This window comes from Pomacea canaliculata, linkage group LG10 (assembly GCF_003073045.1).
Source record: "Pomacea canaliculata isolate SZHN2017 linkage group LG10, ASM307304v1, whole genome shotgun sequence".
NCBI classification, from domain to species: Eukaryota; Metazoa; Mollusca; class Gastropoda; order Architaenioglossa; family Ampullariidae; genus Pomacea; species Pomacea canaliculata.
The window spans coordinates 3,885,980-3,908,183 of record NC_037599.1 but is presented as its reverse complement, the minus strand read 5'-3'; the positions used below and the strand labels follow the sequence as shown (position 1 = coordinate 3,908,183).

The 22,204-nt window shown below is 38.5% G+C and overlaps 2 protein-coding genes across 5 annotated transcripts; one reads left to right on the top strand and one right to left on the bottom strand.

Annotated features, from left to right (window-relative positions):
* The first annotated feature begins 1,121 nt into the window (after positions 1-1,121).
* LOC112573661 (tctex1 domain-containing protein 1-B-like) lies at positions 1,122-13,299 on the top strand. 4 transcript variants are annotated; one of them, XM_025254226.1, is made up of 3 exons: positions 1,123-1,367; positions 11,002-11,067; positions 11,457-13,299. In XM_025254226.1, the coding sequence occupies exon 3, from the start codon at positions 11,492-11,494 to the stop codon at positions 12,092-12,094; it is 603 nt and encodes a 200-aa protein (XP_025110011.1). In that variant the 5' UTR covers positions 1,123-1,367; positions 11,002-11,067; positions 11,457-11,491; the 3' UTR covers positions 12,095-13,299. The 4 variants fall into 4 exon arrangements, with proteins under 4 accessions (XP_025110015.1, XP_025110011.1, XP_025110012.1 ...); XM_025254227.1 differs by lacking the exon at positions 1,123-1,367 and adding an exon at positions 4,762-4,913; XM_025254229.1 differs by lacking the exon at positions 1,123-1,367 and adding an exon at positions 5,685-5,803.
* Positions 13,300-16,732: 3,433 nt separating this feature from the next.
* LOC112574039 (thioredoxin domain-containing protein 12-like) lies at positions 16,733-22,181 on the bottom strand. Its single transcript, XM_025254839.1, has 7 exons — positions 22,056-22,181; positions 20,653-20,713; positions 19,468-19,520; positions 18,776-18,849; positions 18,323-18,392; positions 17,713-17,796; positions 16,733-17,342 (listed from the first exon to the last, which is right to left on the bottom strand). Exons 1-7 carry the CDS (start codon positions 22,129-22,131, stop codon positions 17,278-17,280), a joined length of 483 nt encoding a protein of 160 aa, XP_025110624.1. The 5' UTR covers positions 22,132-22,181; the 3' UTR covers positions 16,733-17,277.
* Between the last annotated feature and the right edge of the window lie 23 nt (positions 22,182-22,204).

Sequence of the window (22,204 nt, the reverse complement as noted above, 5' to 3'; positions counted from 1 at the left end):
TTCGTGTGCATATTCAAACTTCTCATAATAATATTAACTTCATTCAGGAAAGATGCTAAGACTGAACAAAAAACAAAAACAAAACAAAATTCAATTAACAGTCATGTGTTTACACAAGTAACATGTTTTGGATCATGACCTCTAGAAAAAAAACCAAACAACCTATACATAGCGATAAATGACATATAATTACTGTATATGTGAAAGGACACCCGATGTTAGGGGAGGGCTTTCCAAGTTTAGAAAAATCACGATGTGTCTCTGCTTACCGATTACAAAACCCGCAATATTGCGCTTATAAATGTTATCAATTTATACATTTTGATACCGTATGTTGAATTATATATAATTATATACAGCCCATTTAAGCCATCAACTTCCAGATAATAAGCACACAATGTAAGGGACACAACCTTATATTGAAATTAAATTTATAGTAGTTATCTTCCCTGCACCATACACTACTGCTTCGTTTGGCACAATGAAAGGGACCTTACTTCACTCCGCACAGCGATAGTTATCCACCTCCTCCACCAAACTCTTTTGCACCACACCCCTTCCAGATCTGATAAACACTATTTGTAACAGAAAAGAAAAAAAAAAAAAAAAAAATGAACAGAAACAGAGGCAGCTGGTTAACAAATAAATACAGGTAAGAGACCTGTTCGAGCGTGTGTGATAGGTCAGAATCAATCGATCGATTCAAAGATCAATGACTTTGTCACGCGAAGGATTTACGGTCGGTTTCATGTATTTTTATCCTACGATTATTGACTTTCCTCGAAAACTGATAAAATAATATCAGTTTGTTTACATGCACTGTGTAATTAAGTTAGTAATCCTCAGCATACTCCTTTCACTCTCTCATGATATGGAAATCGCTCGACAAATGGAATGGTGGAGAAGTTCGACGGTTATTGTAGGCGATCAAGTGAGACTACCATGCTATGTGGACGGTTCTCCATGTCCCTCCGTGATTGTGTTGTAAACTGCAGCGTTGACGCCACGCTGTAAACACTGTCTCCAACCACGCACTCAGCCGAACGCTATCCGCACGCGCCATTGCCGGCAGCTGATTGGCTGTTCCCTGCAGCAGACGACACCACGTAAAAAAATCAAACGGTCCTCAGACGACAGCGGGGACCACTGAAGCGTCTCCCACAACCATGCTACGAGCTACTGGTGAGTGAGTCGTCACTACTGTCGGTTGTCTGCGAACGGTACTTTCACACCTGCATAGTTTGGTTGTTGACAATCGGTATTTCGTACCTACAGGTGACTGTCAGCGGTACGCGACTCGACGACTTGCACGAGCAAAGAGAACAGAAGACTGTTTCTAATGTGACTTGTTAGTCGTCAGCATTCAGGTAGGTCTTCAACTCTACTGATTATGTTTTATTTATTTATTTTTTTGTTTTATTTTTTTCTGATTCAAAGCTTTTGTGAAACTAATCTAATGGTGTTTTATTTACATATATATATAATAGAGAGATGGGTGAGTGGACAGCCTTTATAAAACACATTTCCCATGTTTGACTGCTTTATATCAGGCTAGCTACAACTTACTATGGTTTTCAGCTAAAATAAATGTAATAAATTTTCCCCTCACTCACTTTGGATGCGCACGCATATGCATGTAATGTCTTTGTTTACGGGTGTGGGTAGTCGCGCCCAAGTGTTATTCAGGTCAAACATATAGACAATGTTGGTAAGCGCCATGGAGTTTGGTGCAGTCCTTTCAGCCAGCGGATTGATAAAAGCTCTTTGGAAAAAAAACTGATTTGACTTGATCTTCTGGTTTGCTCTGGAAAGCATGTCGCAGCTTGACTTCCTGTCAGCTGATACGTTGGCACGTTGGCACGTTCTGCTTAGTTTATCACAGGGACGAGCCCAGCCTTGACAATGAATGGAACGCCTACGCCAGAGTTCCTGCTTTTGTTGTAGTTTACCCCTTCCCCTCCATTCTTCACGCGAAAAGAAAAATTAGGCACATCAGCGATGCATAGAAACACTGTTAATGTATGCTTCTCTCTCTCTTTCTCCACACACACACTCACATAGAAAACAAGCAAACAAATGCACAGGCACGCACAAGCGAGGGAGAAAGCATGTGTCTGTCAGTCATACTGATGTCAGGTTTATTCTCTTTTTATTAATATTTTCTCTCTGGATTCAGTGCCCCTCACCTTATTTGAAGGCTTATTTTCAAAGGACTTGCAATACTTTAAATGTTTTTTTCCCTCATCGTAAGCGCCACATCTATGAAAACTAGGGATGAAGATAGCAGAGCGGTCAAGGCTTTGATGTCAGAGGGTAGATAAGGTGGGGAAGACATGGGCACAAACACTCGCGAACGCTTTACTTCACAATATACTAACGATCTTAGAAAAAGAGGCCTCCAGCAATTTAGAAATCAACACCGAAATAAAAATATCGCGGATACTGATGCAAACAGTAAGGTTGAAGATACTTTTCTGACAGTAGCAGTGGCCATAATGGTTTTTCTTGTTGTTGCTTCTCACCAATGTCGTCAACGAAATAGCAGGCATGAAACCTACTTGTCACACCAAAAGGCACATTGTCACATTGTTCTTTGAGGGTGGAGAGTCTAAAGGCTGACTAGAGGCGTCACAACAGATAATTCTCTGGCCCTCGGCTGGACTAGTCGATAAATCCATCGAGTGACGAACAACCATGCTATTATGGCGATTCACATTAGACCGAGCACACGGGTGTTTTTTTTTTTTCACTTTGCTGGGTAATAAACAAAAGTCAAGAGCTATTGCTGCCGCGAGGAGCCTGTCAGGACAGCAGGTAAATACAACGAATTACGATTACCTTTAAACTTCTCTCTGATGAGATCCAAGTCTCACGGCTTGAGTTCCATTGCAGTTTAGGGTATTTGTTAACAAACAAAATTATTGCTAGAAGCAATAACGTTCGAATTATCTAGATGCGCTTCGTGAACTATCTCTGTCTCTCTGCCTCTATGTCTCTCTCCCAGTCTCTATCTCTCGCACGCACATATATATATATAAACCTGGAAACACACAAATTTGCCTGAATTAAACAAACAAATGCAACTGAAACTCAATCTCAATATCAAACATGGTCTGAAAGCGCAGCCATAAAATCTTCGAACTCAACAAACACAAGTGTCAGATAAAAGGAACCAAACAGTGAGAGGAATAGATTGAGAGCCATGGGGAGATAAGCAGTTGAGGTGCGTGTCTGCTTAATCTTTAACATGTCTTGTCAGCGTCTTCGAATTAGTCTTCTTTCTTGTTTGATTTCTACTTTAGCAATGTGGCAATGCTTACATAATCGATAAATTAAAAAAAAGACAGTTTTTGCCTGTCACCTTACGGTTTTAATCATTTTCTTCCTCGTAAAGTCTGTAAAATGTTAGCGGGATTAACCATTGATATACCAATTGAATAGGAAATGTTTGAGCAGTTTTTAATATCTAAATACGACTGTTTTTAATGAATTATTCTAATCATCCTGATTGTCAGAGCACTCCATCAACTACAGGAACACCATTTGTATGTTTTATATCGACTTCACACTGAAGAAAGTACTGTTTCTCTTAGCTACATTTATCGTTTTATGAGTACTTGATCATTTAACGAACAATTACCTATCCAACAGTATCTGCTTGGGTTTGCTTTACTGTCTGTTTTAAAGGGAAAGTGCCTTCAACTAGTATTGGTATTGGTTTGGGGGGGGGGGAATGAAAACAACAGCAACGGTTAACGCATCATGAACATGGACTGATGCTACTAACATTGACAGAGTTCATAACCATGTCGTATTACAAATGTAGAATATGCTGGTCACTTTTACTGAGGGCAATAAGTAAACAGGATCAGGAATGTATTATTACGACAGTTAATGAAAAGATTGCGTGAGGTAAACAAGCGCCATTTTGTGGTTGCTAGGTGACGACTAGGTGTGTATGGCACACATCTTTTTCATCTGCTGAGTGATTTCTGATCGAAACACTTCGTGACTGGCTTTTAGTTATAACAAAAGTTGGCTAGATGGCCAAACCAAGTGCTGCAGGTGTGTGTATGTGTGCGTCAGCGATAAAAATAAGCGCACAAATAAACAAATGCATACATACATGCATACACAGCTACACGTACGCATTCTATAGGTGCTCATCACGCACACCGTCCACTTTCTCCTAATCAGTGAGAAATAGAAATTTTAAGTTTTTGAATCTAGAAGCAAAAGTTATCATACTGATCATCTGTATGGTATAAATCATTTCTCGTTGAAGCTGAATAAATGCATACACATGTACACCACATCAAGTAAAAAACAAAAAAGAAAAGAAAACCATGATCTGGGAAAGTCTATAAAAGCGTCCAAAAATCGGGCGATCGCTGTTTGTTTTCTATGGAAGCATAACGAAATCGATTTATCTGTGAAGGGAGAATAGAGGACTAAGAGAAAGAGAAACTTAGTTCTTTCTTTCAAATTCTTTCTTACTTTCTTTGATTCATTAATTTCTTCTTTTTTTTTCTCCTCGCATGGTCTCCATTGCACTATTCCGTCAGTGAGGAGGGATTACAAGCATTTAACAACAGCATTCAATTGACAACTGGCTTTTTTTTCGTTAAATTTCAGGTGGTATAAAAGTTCCGGGTACATGTAGTTAAGCAGGATACCTATTATTAGAATAACACCTATAATTAGAACAAAAGAACCCTTTCGTGACGTAAATTTTGGCATTTGACGTCTTCAAGGTTACATCACGTCATGTTAGGACGCGTTGTATCTCGTGATATCGCGTTGTATGCAGAGTATTATGGGAAATGTTCAGCAGTTGTTTTGTTTCTAGAACTTGCCAAGCATTTAAGGGATCTGTTCGACAGACTTTTATTGGCCTGAAGTTCAAAATCATGGTAAGGGAAATACACGTTAACATTCCATTATTTGCAGTTTCACAACTGATTCGTAGGACTAACATTTTGCTGATTTGATTAAGCAGCCCGATAGTGGTTGGTATCTCTCCCAACAGATTCATTGATCAGGATACAGCTGTCTCTCTGTATATACATGTCCCATAAATAGTTAATATGCATTTTCTTTATTTTTCATTATTTCTCTTTTTTTCCACCCACCCCAACCCTTTTCCTCTATATGATGATTTCATTCTTTGTTTACTACTGTTGTTTATTCTTTTATTGTTGATATGTTACTTGTTTGTTTTTCTGTCCCTCGTGTGCTGTCCATGTTTCGTTCTTGTTTTTAAGCTTCTTGGGAGTGTGAGTATGCGCTTTAACAAATCATCATCATCAATGATGCATTTGTGCCAACTACGTCCGACTACAAGACTCCCATCAGCAAGAGCGAGATTTGGAGACTTAAAGCAGGAGGTGGACTAATCTGATGTCGAACTTTCCTCCATCCTGCTTAAGTTCTTTGCAGATTGCCAATATTACATTGGAAATAATAGGACTTTCATGTTGTGCATGTATCAGTGACACAACGGATTGCATACGCTTGTGAAAACTCAGGCAATATTTGCTTTGTGTTCATTGTTAATGGCATATTCAAAGCCCTATAATGAAAGTGCCGAACAAATTCTACTTTTTCTACTTTTGTTTTTGTTTGGCAATCGGATTTTTCTCTTTCAGGGGCACCAAGTACAGAATATCATGAGGTCTGTAAACCCTCACGAGGTAATAGATCAAAGGCAAATAGAGTTGTCCTGAAAGGATCACCAGATGAAAGGTCTTTAATACATGAAGATATTGATTAATGTTGGTGATTCTGCTATACACCACTGCCGGTAAGAAACGATAGATCAAAGAATCGTTCTTACCATACATTTAGAAACTTCTGAATTTCCCATGATTCAGTTTAGCCAAAGCAGAGTTCGTGGCAACAATTCCTACAAAACCCTCGCCCGATTCATCGGAGTGGTAAGAAGAGCGAAGAATGCAAATGTAGGTCAGAAATAAAATTCCTGATGATTTCAGTTTGCTTAACTCAGAGCTGCACAATAGAAACACAGCATAAAAAGGCAGCATAAGGCAGCCGTTTTTCCAAATAGGGATATTTCTCACCCTTGTTTGACACTCTTAGATTCATCGTGTAAGTTACAACGGGTGGTGAGAACTCGATATACATCTAAATTGTATTAAAATACCTCGAACATTTTTACATGTAAAAGAAATAACTTGTAGATAATATATTAGAAATATACCTTCAATGGGTGCGTTTTGTTCTCGAACATCTATGCAAAATGTGTAGCGTGCAAGTCTTCGATGTTGAAGGGGAAGTTAAAGTAGAATTAACGATTAAATTACACTCCCACAGCATTCAGGTCACGGTCATAGGCATGGTCATGTACCTTGGCGCAAGTCTTGGGTACATTTTGCGAGAAGGAACAGCGAGTACATCATCAGCCGCTGCAGTTCTATCTAGTGAGACCGAATTTCTGCCAAGCCCTTGAAAAAGGACGTTTTGGACAGCGCGACAAATCATCGGCGAACAAAGTATTGCGCACATTGCAGACGATAGACATCAACCCATTGCCCCACGATGTTTGGTGTCGCACTCAACGCTGCATCTTTACCATCGTCCTTTAATAGGATGCGGACTTGCTGTAAGGCGATTATTTGTTGGCGCCTTCGATTGTTTTCTTTACTCAGTCCTTGCTCTCGGGGTCATGTCTCTCGGGAACGCCACGCGGCTTGACATTTTCTATTTGTGGACTGTTCGTACGTGTAGTCGTCTGCTTACCTGAGAGACCTGGTATTCTTTAGGACTCTTTTACTACATATTGTTCAAAAAGATTTTTTTGTTTCAGTGCTCAGTGACGCACAATATCACAGAAGAACCCCTTTTTCTTATGTAAAATTTTGCGAGTCTCTATTCACGCGAGCCATTATAAAAAGGTCGACACCTAGGCTAGACTACAGTAAATTTAGTAGATATCCTTGAAGGTCTCTGGCAAATACTGGGGAACAAAGAGGCCGTTTTTAATTTTCTTTCTTTCAGTAATTTTACATTTTTGTAATGTGTTTTGGTTGGTGCTTTTCACGTAACATGCAGAGAAGAACGACGTCTAGATCACCACATATACTCTTTGCAATGCAACGCATGGTGTCTGGAAGCTACGAAAACAAACATCGGCACGCACACATACACTCCTGTCACGTCACACGAACGAACTGTATGCATAACACTGCTGAATTATTAGCGTAAATATGAAGAAGATTGCTTGGAATCGATCAATGAACGTATGAAAAGAAAATCCGCTACAGCTTCCTGAAATCTTTTCCATCTTTAGCGGTTCGATTACTGAGGCTGCAATGCAGCGATGCCCGAAAAACGTCAGACCGATCCCCCAAATGGACAGCCTGAACAGCTTTCAGTTTCAGGCAACGCAAGGGAAGTTCTTCAGTGGTCCGCTAAGCGAGCAATTAGCCATTAGCACAAACCAGACAACACCCACCTGCGATAAAAACATGAAACACCTTTACTAGAAGCGTTGCCATGTCTGTTTTTGCAGGTCTCTGGAATACTACCCGAGTGGATAGTTTAGAATTGGTTGCTAAAGCTGTGGTTGCCTGGTGCAGCGTCTGTGTTGAAGCTAAACTGCTTCTGATTGTCGCTCTTTGCGCACTTAATTGTACTTTCCTTACCTTACTGAGTTCCTGCGCCTGGCATTTATTTACTGGTTTCTTTATTGACAAGACCTCTAAAAATGCAGTTTGTTCAGCGACGGCTCTGTTATTCTTCATGTGTAAAAGTAAGCATCTGCTACAACTCATTCAGGACGTCGGGTTGTGCATATTGATTGTTAATAGTCGTCTTTGCAGTGGCGACCATCTTTACGAATATGTCAAATATGCACTTCAGGATAGTCATGAAAAGGTTACACTTTGCAAGAGACGTCTGCTTTTTTCTGTTGTGGAAAAGATTAACTTCTTACATCATATCTTAGCAAAGCGCATTTCGATCTGAATAATGCTTCTGCAATGTGATAGAGAAATTTATTTCTAGATGACCACGTATTAATGTACTTCGTAAAAGTATTTGACGAGTGCAGACAAGCTACTGTTTCAGCTGTCCAATATTGCCGATCACTCATACCGAAACAACAGCCTATACTACCCCAAAGCTAAAAATGAAGTAACTGTCGCATGTTGTGTCTTGATGGTCGAAAGTTCTTTAGTGCAAGCGTCTGAAAGATCGCTCGCTCGCAACAATCTTTTATTTCCTTACTTTATTCCCGCTTTTTGTGTTCCTCTATAGGAGAGCGACATTGGACTAACACGTACCGCAGCACGGTGGTTTGAAAATCTAATTAACTAATGATTTAGCGTGGCGGGAGAGTGGGACGAAATGGGATTCGATCGTTCATGATCGCACACGTATGCAGGTCTCTTAGTGGAAGTTTTGTCAGACGCGTTGCAAGACTGAAAAGACCTCAAGGTTCAAATTAACCCTAGAGCGTGTGAAGACTTCAGATGCACTCTCGGAGAAACGTTTCTTGAATACGGGGGTTGTATAGTGTACACGTATAACGTGATGTTTCCCACTTTATATCTGAATCTTAATATTATTGAGAACATTATCTTGAGCATTTATTTTCTTACAGACTGAGAAGGGTAGTTTACAGCTAAACTGTTTTTGAATTGGCAGCTGAGTAGTGTTTGGTTAACCCTTTTTGCCTTACGAAGACATCGTTGGCTCTTTTTCAGCACACTGAAACTGAAGCATGTGCCAGTGCAATTAAAGGATAGCAAGGCGTGTTCGTACACCAAATACAACACGTTTGCTGAAAAGTCCGCAGCACCTGTGTGATCTTTCGACAAGAGCTCGGCCTCTCCTTTGTGTCTCTAATGACTGTTAGACGCTTCTGCTGTGAGATCGGCTGATATCAGTTGCGGACAAGGATCATTTCCCACACGAACGAAAACTTGGCCCAACGTGGCCAGGAATTCTGATTTCCAAGCCTGTGTCAAGTGCCTTTTATCGGAATGCCATAAAACAAATCAATCGCGGCGCCAACCCGCTTTAGCAACGCCGGCGTATGGTCGTGACCTACAGTCTTGGTGTCTTCAATAGACACAGTATGCAGTCTTTGTCCTCCTAAGACACCCAGCTCAGTTTCTGTCAAAAGAAAGTTCACCTAGGCTACATCGAACAGAAATAGGTATTTATTGGATGGCGAGTGTATATAATTATTCACGCAAATAAATGAACCGGAAACAAGTTCGAAGAGTATGAAGTCAACAACATGACACAGAAATGCTGAAACTAAGAATGCCGACACTGACAATGAGCCATTGACCTTCGCTTGAAACTTGAGAGTGCTTTTTTTAACTGTTGTTTGTTCTTGCCATTTGATGTTCTGAAAAGACACTGTGTACGAGGATCCCTAATTATCCAATTATTCAAATTTGTGGATGCCTTATCAGGCATATGCTGATGCAATCAAGTGCATTACACTTGCCAAAGATTTCAAGCAGCTGCTTGTTTTTGTAAAATATCAGATCACGTTGCATAAACAATTCATGCTTATGAGCTGTAACTTTGATGATTTCTATTACCTCAGTGACCCCAATGGGCAGGAAATGATGAAAAGGAATTTGCCAGAATAAAGCAAGTACTATTTTTTGCTTCTTAGACACATTAACCGCAGTGAGCGGCATTTCGCGTTCCTGACCTCCCAAAGATCAATTATCAGCACACAACCAAGAAAGCAACAGGAACAACAAAAACTTCAATGGAAAAGCGAACTAAGAGGCATATTCAAATTCGGAAATCCATCCTTGGACTTTGGCATCTTGTCCATTTGAAAAATGTAATGCCGCGCATTCATGTACGGGCTAGACATACTGAACGCGGCTTAATGTTCTGCTCCATTCATTTTTTTCTGCGAGTTCACATTGAGTCAACTATTAAACCGGGCTAGTTTTACGACCTTATGGCTATTGATGCTCGTTTACTGTTTTCCATAAACGGGATACTTAGGGCTTGAGTTATTGTCGCAGTGGTGGAGAACTTTCACAGTGTGTGTGTGTGTGCGCGAGCTCCGGTGCGTTCTTGCGCGTACGCGTGTATATTTTGAAATGGAGCTGTAAGTCTTAAGTCGCCTTGTAAATCTTTTCCAAAGCGAGAAACCATGATCAAACGACCCGCTAAAGACGTTCATTTTTCTTTCTTTTTTTCTGCAGTTTTGTTGTCGATTACATTTATTAGAAAATTTTTCCTGGGGACGATAATCGAGGAACATTTCTGCAAACACCCTCATACTGATTTTAATGGACAGATAGATTTCATTTCGCTAAAAGGCGCTTGTTTAATTGCTTCTGATGCTGTACACCGCACTGCATTTAGCATCACATGTGTGTGTGTGCTTTGAGCTGTGTGCATTCCACGTTCCAGCAACATCGTTTTCGTTTGACGTACTGTTGTAGTTTGTCATTGTAAAATATTGCTGTCCGATGGTCAGATCCAGTTCTGATTCGTCATCAAAGAAAAATTTGCTAATCAGCATGTGTTTCACTTACCTGGCTTTAGACATACAGACATACCTTTACCATTACTGTGCACCATCATCAAGGCCTCCACAAACATACGCGCACATCGAGTGACATGCTTCCTTCAAAGACAGAAAAGAAGAATAGGCCTGAGCGTTACAACAACTATAAAATAACATATGGAATCTACAGCAACAAGAAAAAAATCACTAAAAATCAAGATCTGTGCGTCAAAGGTTCTATCAAATTACATTTAATAGTGAAATGCAGCGTAAACAGTTTTGTCCTGGTAAAGCTCCCGTAACCCAGCAGATGAAATGACATGCAGTAGACTGTTTCACACCAAGCGACCCTACGGATGGTTGGCAAATTGTAACTTCTTTTTAATGACAAAAGATCATGCTACAAAACATAATTCCACTATTATTTAAATGTTAAGTCTGTTCAAGAACTATGCGATTTCTTAATCACATAATTTGCTTTATTTCAGACATACAGAGAAAGCAGTGACCAGCAAAGTTGACCTTCATAACCTTGAAAACCTCGCTTTCCTTAGGTTAGTTGTGTTCTTGGTTAGAAACTTCCCAAAACATCACACAGCCAAAATGAGTCCCTTCATATTTTCGGTAGTCTGGTAGAGAATAATTTTTATTTAAATCTCCTCGACACTTTCATCTTCAGTGTCAATACAGCTAATCGCACTAAAACGTTGTGCCAAATACATTTTACAAAATAAATTTACAAAAAGAGAGACACTGAGAAAAGCTTACACCCGGATGTACACAGGTATGTTTATCAATATATGTAAAGTGACATTCATCCATCATCACACAAGCGCGCGCGATGTATGTGTGTGTGAGAGAGAGAGAGAGAGAGCGAGAGAGAACGAAAACAAAATGTGTTTGGCAGACGATAATAACGGAATTGCCACATCTTACCTTTCAGCGTAACCCACATCCTATTGCCGTAAAGCAGCCAGGATGTCGAACGAGGCGACCCCCCTTCAAGTGCCGGAAGCGGCCATGTCTAAGAAGCGGCGTCCATCCATGCAAGGCGGTCCCGAGGCCTCCATGTCAACCACCGGCCCTACGATCCGCAGGATGTCCCGCCTGGAGCAGCGTATGAGCTTCGCGGCAGCGAACCGCCGCATGTCCCACGTGTCGCGCTTGTCCAGCGTCTCGGGTGTCAGTATCGGCATCGCGGGCTTCAAGCATCAGAACAAGATAGCCAACACATACCGCATGCAGCCGGAGAAGGAGGAGCGCTTTAACGCTGCAGCCGCCGAGAAGCTGATAAAAAGCGTCCTGACACGCTACCTGGACGGCGAGAAGTACGACAAGATGCTGTGCACCAGCCTCTCCAAGAACCTCAGTGACGTCATCAAGGACCGCATCAAGGACCAGGGCTTCAGCCCCCGCTACAAGTACGTGTGCCTGGTGACCATGGGCCAGGTCAAGGAACAGGGTATGAACATCGCCTCGCGCTGCCTCTGGAGCACTGAAACCGACAATTACGCTTCTGCCACCTTCACCAAGGGCGACCTGTTTGCCGTCGCCACGCTCTACGCTTTGTATTTTGAGTAGCATGGCGTGACGGAGCTTACAACAGGTCAACCGACACTGTCAGCTGTGATATGCCTACAACGTCTTAAAATAATATTATATGTATATATCTGCAACGATGTTAGGAGTTATTTGACTTGGGAGGGCTGGGGATGGTGGGAGGAGTAGGGAACAGAGAGCGCTCCGCACGAGGATTGATAGCTGCTGATGGTGCGCTGGACATTTTCTAAGAAATATACATAAGTAAGAAGTTAATGTTACAAGTTTTGTACCCGACTAAGGCAGCTTCAGCCAGATAAACGAGTAGTTCTTGGCCTTTCTCCTGTAAACTGCAGTCTTGATCCATTTCTAATATGGACGATTTTTTCCCTCGTTAGTAGGGCACACGCTGAGCAAACGATGACTTTCTGAAACGCCGTACTGCTCAGTTTTTAAGCAGAAACCCTGTTTCCATCAGAAATCTAAATCGGCGTACACTTATAATGAAAACATCGTGAACATAACCTTAAAAACAATGCACAAATGCATCCGTTTGGAAGATACACTGGCCACTTTCATTGTAGAGCCAGTTTCAGCTTCTCACCAAAAGCATTTTCATTTTCCACTCACAAATAAAAATCAGATTCAAGCTCTTTCTCTGTATGTGTTGCGTATATATATATATAGAGAGAGTGGTGTATATGTGATGGGTGTGTTTGTAGAAGTGTGGCGGGTGATGTGGCATATCTTCAACTCAGTTTCGGTTATTGAAGGAAAAGTTGGTTTAAATACATCCTCAATGCTGCTGTCACTTCCTGTTTCCAGCTATGTGCTTTTCATTACAAATTTTAGACACTGTTCATTTATCTGGTGTTTACATTTCTATTTTATTATGTTAATATGCAGTTTACAGAACGTACTTGACTTACAGACATCTTGGATAACGCATCGGCTCATGTTCATGTTCCAAATGTGTAACAGCCTTGGGCTCAGCTTTTCCACCTTGCTTTGACTGCTCAACTTTTGTTGTAATATGCTTTCTAGATGTCTCGTGTATATCTCGTTACTAGAACACGGCACATCCGTCACCGAAGCTCTGTTTTGTAGCAGGTAATTTTCATCTATTTTCCGAGCAACAGGTAGGAGGTGCTGATGGTTTATATCGCATATAAAGCGGAATGATGTCCTCATATTTTGGGGATTCTAATTTTTAAATGAAATGATAATAAAGAAATATATTGCACTCAGGTTAGTCTTTGGTATTTTTGTTTATCAGTATAATTGCAGAATGCTCAAAGGTAATGTATGCTTTTCGTAACTGTGTTTAGCCAGGTCTTTTCGAGTTATGGCAGAACAGTCAACTGCAGGTTTCCCCAGCGTTGAAAACAAAACAAAAACTCCACTCTGAAATTGAATGCGTCACAAGAAATTTCTGCTTCATGCCTGTGGGTACTCAAACGTTCATATTTTCAAAGCAGATCATCGTGTGGTGTTTGTTTGATTTTCCTCGTGACAGAGCAGGAAAATAGATCGTCACTGCAGCTGTTATGACCTTCAGTCCTTTGCTCCTTCCATCCATGACACCCCGATCATCCTGTATATCCTCAACAGACCTTGAATACCGTAAGGGACTGAACCGTCTATTGCCAGATAACCCACTTTGTGATAAATCAAATTCTCGATCAATCCTTCAACCCAATCAATCGATCGATCAATCAATCAAACGCCCTGTAATAGGTATGTCCGCAGGTAGTCCTCGGTCTGACAAAGCCAGCGCTGCGTTGGCCACGAAAAAAAGAACGATTATCGCCATGCCACCACCACCACAGAGTCACGCACGCGCCTGCACGCGATTTGTTCATCTTTCATCTCTGGTTTTGGGGTCAAGACGCTGGAGCTGCTTCTGGGAATGGAAAGGAAACGAGCACATGCAAAAAGTACGGAGATACTTGCTGGAGTATAGTGAGATTAATAGAATAATATTAATATACCTACAACACTAAATAGAACAGGATAATATTCTTACTTTAATATACGATCGTTTTCAAAACATTTCCAAACTTTCCAGTCTTCCAAACCAGAAACTTTGTGGAGATTGTCATGGGTAGATGCTTTTATACTTACTGTACCTGGCTTTTACTTTATTAAAGTTAAGGTAACAAACCTGCAGCTGAATGGACCAAGAAAGCAATAACCAACTTAACATAAAAAATCAGGTTTTCATATAGATGTATTTAAAAAAAAATTGTTTCCAACATACTTCAATGTATTGGCTTACTGTAAACCTGGCGATGCGTGGAAATTGGTCTTTGAACTCTTATCATCCGTGTCTTGTTTACTCTAAGCTGCTCTAAAAATAACTCGTTTGCTGCTATATTGGGAAGCACAATTGCCGTTAACAGCTAGAATGTCAGACAAAAGATTGCTAGGGAATCATGTTCGTGTTCATGTTCAAAGGGCTGTCAAGAATTGTCTCCAATTTGCTTTTGGCAGCAATACTGCAGACATTATAATGCACGAAAGAACCTTGAATGTATTTTCTGTTTTCTCGTCCACGACTACTGGCCCGTGAAATGTTTGTTGCTGGTTACGTGTAACCTGCGAAGACAGATCCACTTCGCCCTCGCCGTCCTGTACATCCTCAACACCTTATAACAAAAATGTACTATACTCTCAAGAAAATTGAAGTAGATTAATCAGATACACAGGTTTCCCTTTTACTGAAATGACATCTTCCTTCATTACTATTCTACCGGCAATCTAGTTTGGCATCTAAAGGTAGTCTCATTGCCCTTTATTGACAAGCCAGCCCGTATCTGAAACTCAAAATGAAATGTTTTTACTCTCATTGAATCTTATGAGCAGACGATTTATGGTAGGGCTAATCTTCTGCTGCATTTATAATTCTTTCTATTTCATTGATTGTTGTTATTTTACATATCCCGTGATTACTCTCACCAAAACGTTACTTAGCTTTATTACGTTAACTTTGATTAACTCATTCTGCATGAAGATTTCCTTGTTGCTTTCTCGGTTTATCATGTTCTGACTTTACTATAATAATATGAACAAATAATATGACAAATATGAACGATGTGTTTGGATGAAGATCGAGAAATTGAGGAGTGAGCAAACTGCTTTCTTAAAAAGGTGGGTCTTGGGGCAAACTTGAAAGCTTTAAAAGTAGATTCAGTTTGAAGAATAAGGGACAGAAAATGAGGGTACTTGGTTTCAATTAGTGGGTCCAGAGAAGGAACATCTGTCGAATTTATCTTGTGCTTCACAAAGAAGAAGGCATGAAAGCAATAAAGAAAGCGACTCGGGTAGAAAGGCGCCAGTAGCTCGGACAGGTACGCTGGGGCAAGACCGTGAAGACCAAGGAATAATACAAGTTCGTGGAATCACAATGAGTCGATATGTCAATCAATGCGAGCTCAAACTGACAGTCAATGAAGGCCGTGGAGGAAAGCAAGAACTGCCCCATACGAGCACATTATTCCGAGCTCTGTGAAAATGAGATCGACGAGTAGACGGCTGCAGTAATCTGACCAGGACAATACAAAGACAGACGCGTTTGTGTGGACGCTACAGACGCTACAGGATGTCATTGATCCTGTGAAGTTTAAAGATGGAATTGCATACTGCAATGACGAGAGATTAATGAAACAATGATCCATCGATGTGATTCTTGAGGGTCTGGGAAAGAAATGTTCAATCAGAGAATGTATTAGTACTATAAGACGCACATCGTGGCCTGCTTTACAGTGAGATGTGCTTTCTGTCTCAGATGTAGCCCCGATTTCACTTTTTCTGGAGGAAGAGGTCCCATTCTCCTACCCTTCATCACTTAAAAAAAAAATCTTCCTCGGCTCCCTGTGCCTTCCGTTCAGCAGCTTTTGGTTTATCCTGGGGATGAAGTTGGGGGGAGAGGAGGGACGCGGGACGCTCTTACTCTGTCGGTAGAACTACAAAACGCTTGCAGGTCTTGCCCGGTATTCCCTTCATTTTCTGTCAAAAGTGAAAATCCCCCGAAAGCCATTTACTATACTAACAGTAATAATGATAATGCTGATCACCGCGTTTCACATTACCAGCCTAATCACGGGCAATGTTTAGACGTTGTCAACGATGGCGCAGCTATAACATCAGGTTTACTACACGTCTAATGCCACTTCCCCTCTCTTACTACACCCATCAAAACTAAATATATTTAAAAAGCATATTTAAAAAAATCACAATTACAAGTGAGTGTGTACAAAACTAAGGTCAACGAACGAATGTACTTTATGCAAGGGAAACAACCCCAATCAGAACGACTCCAGAATGCACCATGACTACTAAATCACACTTAGGCCTGCTTCTCTTATATACTGATGCGAGAAGCTTTACCTTCATAAAAAAAATAACATATTTGTACTATAACATAAAAGCTCTAGCAGCAACAAAATGGAACTAAACAAATGCTTGTGCCATCATCCATAGCTTTCTAGTTCAATGTGTTATTGTGCTCAGTGAAATGGATGTTTAATCCCTTCTCCAACACCACCACAAGCACTGAAAACCTGGCAATATGCAGAAATTAATTTACATGGTATGAATGTTACCATGTGCATAATTTTAGTATGAATATGAACACAAGAAAGACAAGGCATCCAAGCAAACTTGTATCAAACTAGTAAATAACTTTAAAGTGCTAGCTTATCTTTTATTTGACATGCAATCCACAAAAACACTAAGCAGCTAATCAAAAGTCAAATGAAAATAAATTTTAAAAAATCATTTTAAAGTATATTAAAACATTATGCAATCACACTGGGTACATATCATTAACTATAAAAGTTTTCCTTTGAAAGGAACCTTCATAAATATTGAATACTCATTACAGGAGACATTTTGAATGTGATAACATATTCTTTACAAGAAAAATCATTAACAAAGAGTCACTAAAAGATATAAGGAAAGAACAAGGAAAAAAAGTCAAAAAACAGATTTAGAAAAAAGTTGTTCTTGGTTTGGTATAGTTTGTGATGACATTTCCATTTCTTTTGAGGTTATATTTTTTCTCAAACGACCACACTGAATTATTCAGCTGTTTCAATCTTGTTTTCTCTCTCTCTCTCACAAACACACAGAGAAATATGGATTTTTACTTTGTAGATCACTCTGTATGCCCAATAGAAGGGTCATACTCATAAAAAGATTAGTAGGACAAATGTTTGCTCTTGCTACAACTCTTTCTTGACACTGTGCATCTTGAATGAGTCGAGAACATCTCGCATTGAGGTCACCACTAAAAATCAGAAATTAGAAACAAAGCCAGTCAAAGCATCACATTTAAGAGCTATGGTCACTAAACATTATATGTATACAGATAATAATAAACCAAGCAAATCTGCTTATAATTCTGTGATAGAAGTGAATCTGGTACCAAAGACTGTTTTGCAACTAAAGTAGAATATAGTTAATGAGTTATCTTGATTTTTTTTAAAAAGAGCAGGGAGGATAAAACTACTAGAACAGAATTTGTATAAATTGTATGGTTTTTTTTATATCTATAGGTGTAAAACTAAGTTATGGGTAGTAACTGGGGTAGTGACATCATGCAAAAAGATGAAAATATTAAAGCTTCATCATAGCTAAAATCTGTATTCATATTTTACCTGCTTCAGCTGCAGGATAGTAATACTTGTAGTTGGGATTGCCCTTCTTGTTTTGATACTGATCTAACAACTTTCCATCTGGACCTGAAAACAATTCACATTGATGTAAATAAAAGATGACATATACTTATAGATATGCCCATATGTAAACCCTCTCCAATTGCCAACCATTACCAAACAGGTAACAAGGTATGCAACCATAACTACCACAGTAAAAAGATTTCTAAAAGATTTAATTACATTTCAAACATTTGCTTTTTAAATCAGAAAAATATCCACACTGCTGCATTAGCACTAGGTTTAATTATCTATCAGCAGATTTAATAATAATATTTGGACTTACGAAGCACATTTCAGCGTGCTTTACAAAATATAAAGGGCAGTAGCTAATGATGCAGTATGACAGAGAAGGGCATCATAATCAGGCAATCACATGCATATATAATACAAAAAACCAAATTATGATAAAAAGGTGGTATATGACATATATATATATATCTCTGATGCCCTAACTATGAATGATGCTGTCAACTATGAAGCATGTAAACATATATAAGATCAATTGCATTTATTGTTAGATACCCAAATAACACAAAATAAGTATACACACTATAGAACATAATTCTAGGTATATAGCCTCCATCCGGTTTGTACTGTTCACCATCTGGTTCTTCATCATCCTAGAAGACAGAAAAAAATTCATGTCACAATACAATAAAACTGTTAAAACTATTTTGAGTATTAATGATAATATTCACTGTTCAGATAAATTTTACTGTCATGACAACTTTTCATAGCCTAAGCATTAATATGAACTAATGAATATGACATCAGTCTGCACTTATTATATGATAAGGATGATTACTTTGCATAGTGGTAGACAGTACCACAACATTTGCATACTCTCTAACACAAAAAAAGGCATGAGTCTGATTTGTTCCTTGCTTCAACTCATCAAAACAGAAATGAAAAGCAAACAACAAAAAAAACAAACCAAAAAAAGCCTACTTAAATCAAATGAGTTTAACAAGGTCACATATATATTTATTAAAATGTTATTTACCTCAGCATTTACCATGATAAAATTTTTACTCAATTCTTTGATTTCAGAACTTTCTGCAAATTTTGGCTTCAATGCTGAAACAAAAAATACACATTGTACACATTTTAAGGGATATTTGTCATTTTTCAAGCATTTTTTCATGGTTACCACTTGTTTTCAATAGTTTCCAGAAGAAAATAAGGCTACACAAATATGAATAAAAAAGCTACAATAGAATACTTAAAATATAAATGCTAACATATTTCCAAATGACTGATAGCTACATGCAAAAACTAAGTGGGATATAAAAAATTTGAGTAGAAGGACTTGTTCCACTCTCCATTCATCTGTCTTATGTAAAAACAAAAAAAGCTAATGTTTTGCATAAAGTGTAGTTAGAATTCATCAGTCTACAACATTTTATGTGGCAGGCAAGGTATTATCTTCATAAAAATCAGTCCACTGATTTTTTTTTATAATTTGAAACATCTTTAATTCAAGCCTAAAAATGCCAAACAAGAATAAAAACTAAAACTGAGCATATAAACCTAAAAAAACTGCATCAAATTTTGCAGGAAAAAATGAAATCAGCATATAATTTCACAGAGAAGTGCAGTATCAAAATAAAATCCAAGAAACATAGGGCTAGACACAGGAAATAATTTAAGGAAAGAAATGTTTATCGCCTTCAGCAAATTAAAATAAGCTGTCACCTTTACAAGCCCCACACCATGTCTTGTGAACAACCAACATTACAACTTTGCTCCTGAAAAAGGTAAAACAGTAACCATTGATTCACAACATTCATAATACACAATAAATGACATCTATAGTTCTGTACTTGTAGCATGCACTGATTATAATTAAACACAATAAGATGCAAGTATAAATAATTACTAGACTCTAAAGAGAAATGTCAATTCTATGGTTTCACAGGAGAAAGTTTAGCCAGGGCTTCTGCTAAGACTAAACTCTTTGGGGTCCCAGTGACCCCTTCTTCAGATTTCTAAGGGGTCCCAGGCTAACTCTAAGGGGTCCCTTTACAATGTGAAAAAAAAATCAACAAATCAACATTTTTTGTTCAACTGCCTTTCAGGCACATAAAGCACTGTATAATCAGTGTAATGTCTAGTCAGAAACGGCGAGATTTCTGTGCCATGAAGTCTGTGCAAGCATCTGTGATGAGCTTATGCTCACTGTACTTTGGGTTCTCACTTTCTTTCCTTTTCTGAGGTGAAGATTTTAACCACGCTGTCAACATCTTGGAAATAGGTTGATGGAACCCTTCACGGTAAGGGAAAAAACTCAGTGCAAGGGAAGTAACTCTCACCTTGTAGCAGACGACAACAATAGATTGGGGTACGATGTCAGACACTACACTTACCCAATTTCGTATCTGTTCTTCGCCCAAATTTGAAGGGGTCCTCCAAAATTTTAATGCGTACTGTACGCAATTTTTTTGTTTAAGCAGAAGCCCTGGTTTAACTACACACAAAAATAGCAAAAACTAAACTAGTTCACCAACTCCATCATTGCTTGCTTGACCACTTTTTATGGTGACTCTGTAAGTTAACCATTAAGAAAAAAAGTGGAAAAAATTCTGATCAACTTAACAGAAAATCCCATGTTCAAAAAATGGGAAAGTATATGAGACCTATGCATATAAACCCTTTGCCCTCTATAACTCTCAGAAGTGGGATATAAGAGAAGTGTTTATAAGAGAGAAAGAGAAAATAAGAGTATGTGTATGTGTGAATGTACACAGAATAGTCAAGTCAAAAAATGTAAGACATTCTGTTCAAATTTGAGGGTGGCTGAATAGATTAAAAAACCAACAAAATCATGTTTTATTTGAATTTTCGTGTTCAATAAATGTATTATAAAAATAGATAGCATACTCTTCTTTGCTTTTTTCCCAAGCTTTGTTTAATGGCACCCATTCAATGTCTTCTCCCCAACCTGGAAAATAAATAAAAAACCTTTCATCTTTTAAGCTCAAATATGATTTTTGCCCTTTAATGATTGACAACTATATATTTCCACATTTATTCTAGGAAAATTATGAGTAAACAAATTTATATTGACATATTTAACAATGCTTGGCCTTACCACAAAAAAAAAGGTATTATAATAATTATGGATGGTGACAAACAAACTTAAACTTTTATGATGATATAATGAAAGCCCTCCTATATTCGAGAAGAAGAAATCCATCTTCACTCGTTTGTTCACCAAGTCACATCCTGTCATCAAAACAACAACATATGGCAACAGAATTTTTGGTTATTGTGGAGCAAAACAATGGAACTCTCTCCCTTTCCATATCCACTACTGAATCCTTTAAACGTGCACTGAAAACACACTTCTTGCATAAACATTTCTCCTAACAACCTTTCCCATAATGCTAGTCCTTTTTCACACCCTTTTCTTTTATTATATCATGTTACCCTCAGCTCTTGTTCTTGTTATTTGGTTCCTCTTTGTGTTTTCTGTATTTGATTCTTCGTTTATTACATTTGTTTATTCTTTTATAGCTCATATATTCTTTGTTTGTTTTTCTGTCCCTTGTATGCTGTCCATGTTTCGTTCTTGGTCTTAAGCGCTAAGTGCATACTCCTTGGGAGTGTGAGTATATGCTTTACAAATTTTGCATTTATTATTATTATTTAATACTGACATAATTTTCTTGACTTTTATTTCACTAATGTATCTACAATTACAAAATTCGTGTTTTCATGTTCATGATAAAACTGCTATGATTATAATGTGAAACAAACATAAATTTACTGGAAAACATCAAAATAACTAGATGTAACTTTGCCCCAAGTTAGAAACAAGAATGCATTCACTATTCTATAAAGAAAACATTTAAAAATCAGTGGAACCATTTACTTAATTGATTACATTCAATCCCAAAATCTAAGAAAAGAATCCTTAAAATATACTTCAAATCTATTTTAATTGGTTAATGTATTCGTAAACTGTCTGGGTTAGAAACAAAATTTGGGGAAATAAATGTAAATAACTGTATAATCCTGTAAATTTTTAAAATAGCAAGCTCAAAGTCTAATTTGTACAGAACTAAAAATAAAATAATCCTCTTTTAGGGAGGAAGACTTAAACAACACTATCAGCATACGTGGCAAAAGATAAGATGCACCTAACAGCAGACGACAATTTTTTGCATGACGTTAACGATGAAATTTAAGTCAGAAAACCAAAGGCAGATGATAGAGATAGAATTCCTGAAATGCACCGTAAATGGCTTATATCAAATATGCATTTGGTGTCATAAAATTACCTCTAGCATATTCGTTGTCTGCATCTACACACAAAAATGAAAAGAACATCCACAACATAGCAATGACAGCCGCCATTTCCAAACTTTTCAGTGGCCTCGTTGTGGGGGGGGGGGAAATGAAGTGCTCGAGATTTGCGATCTAAACCCAC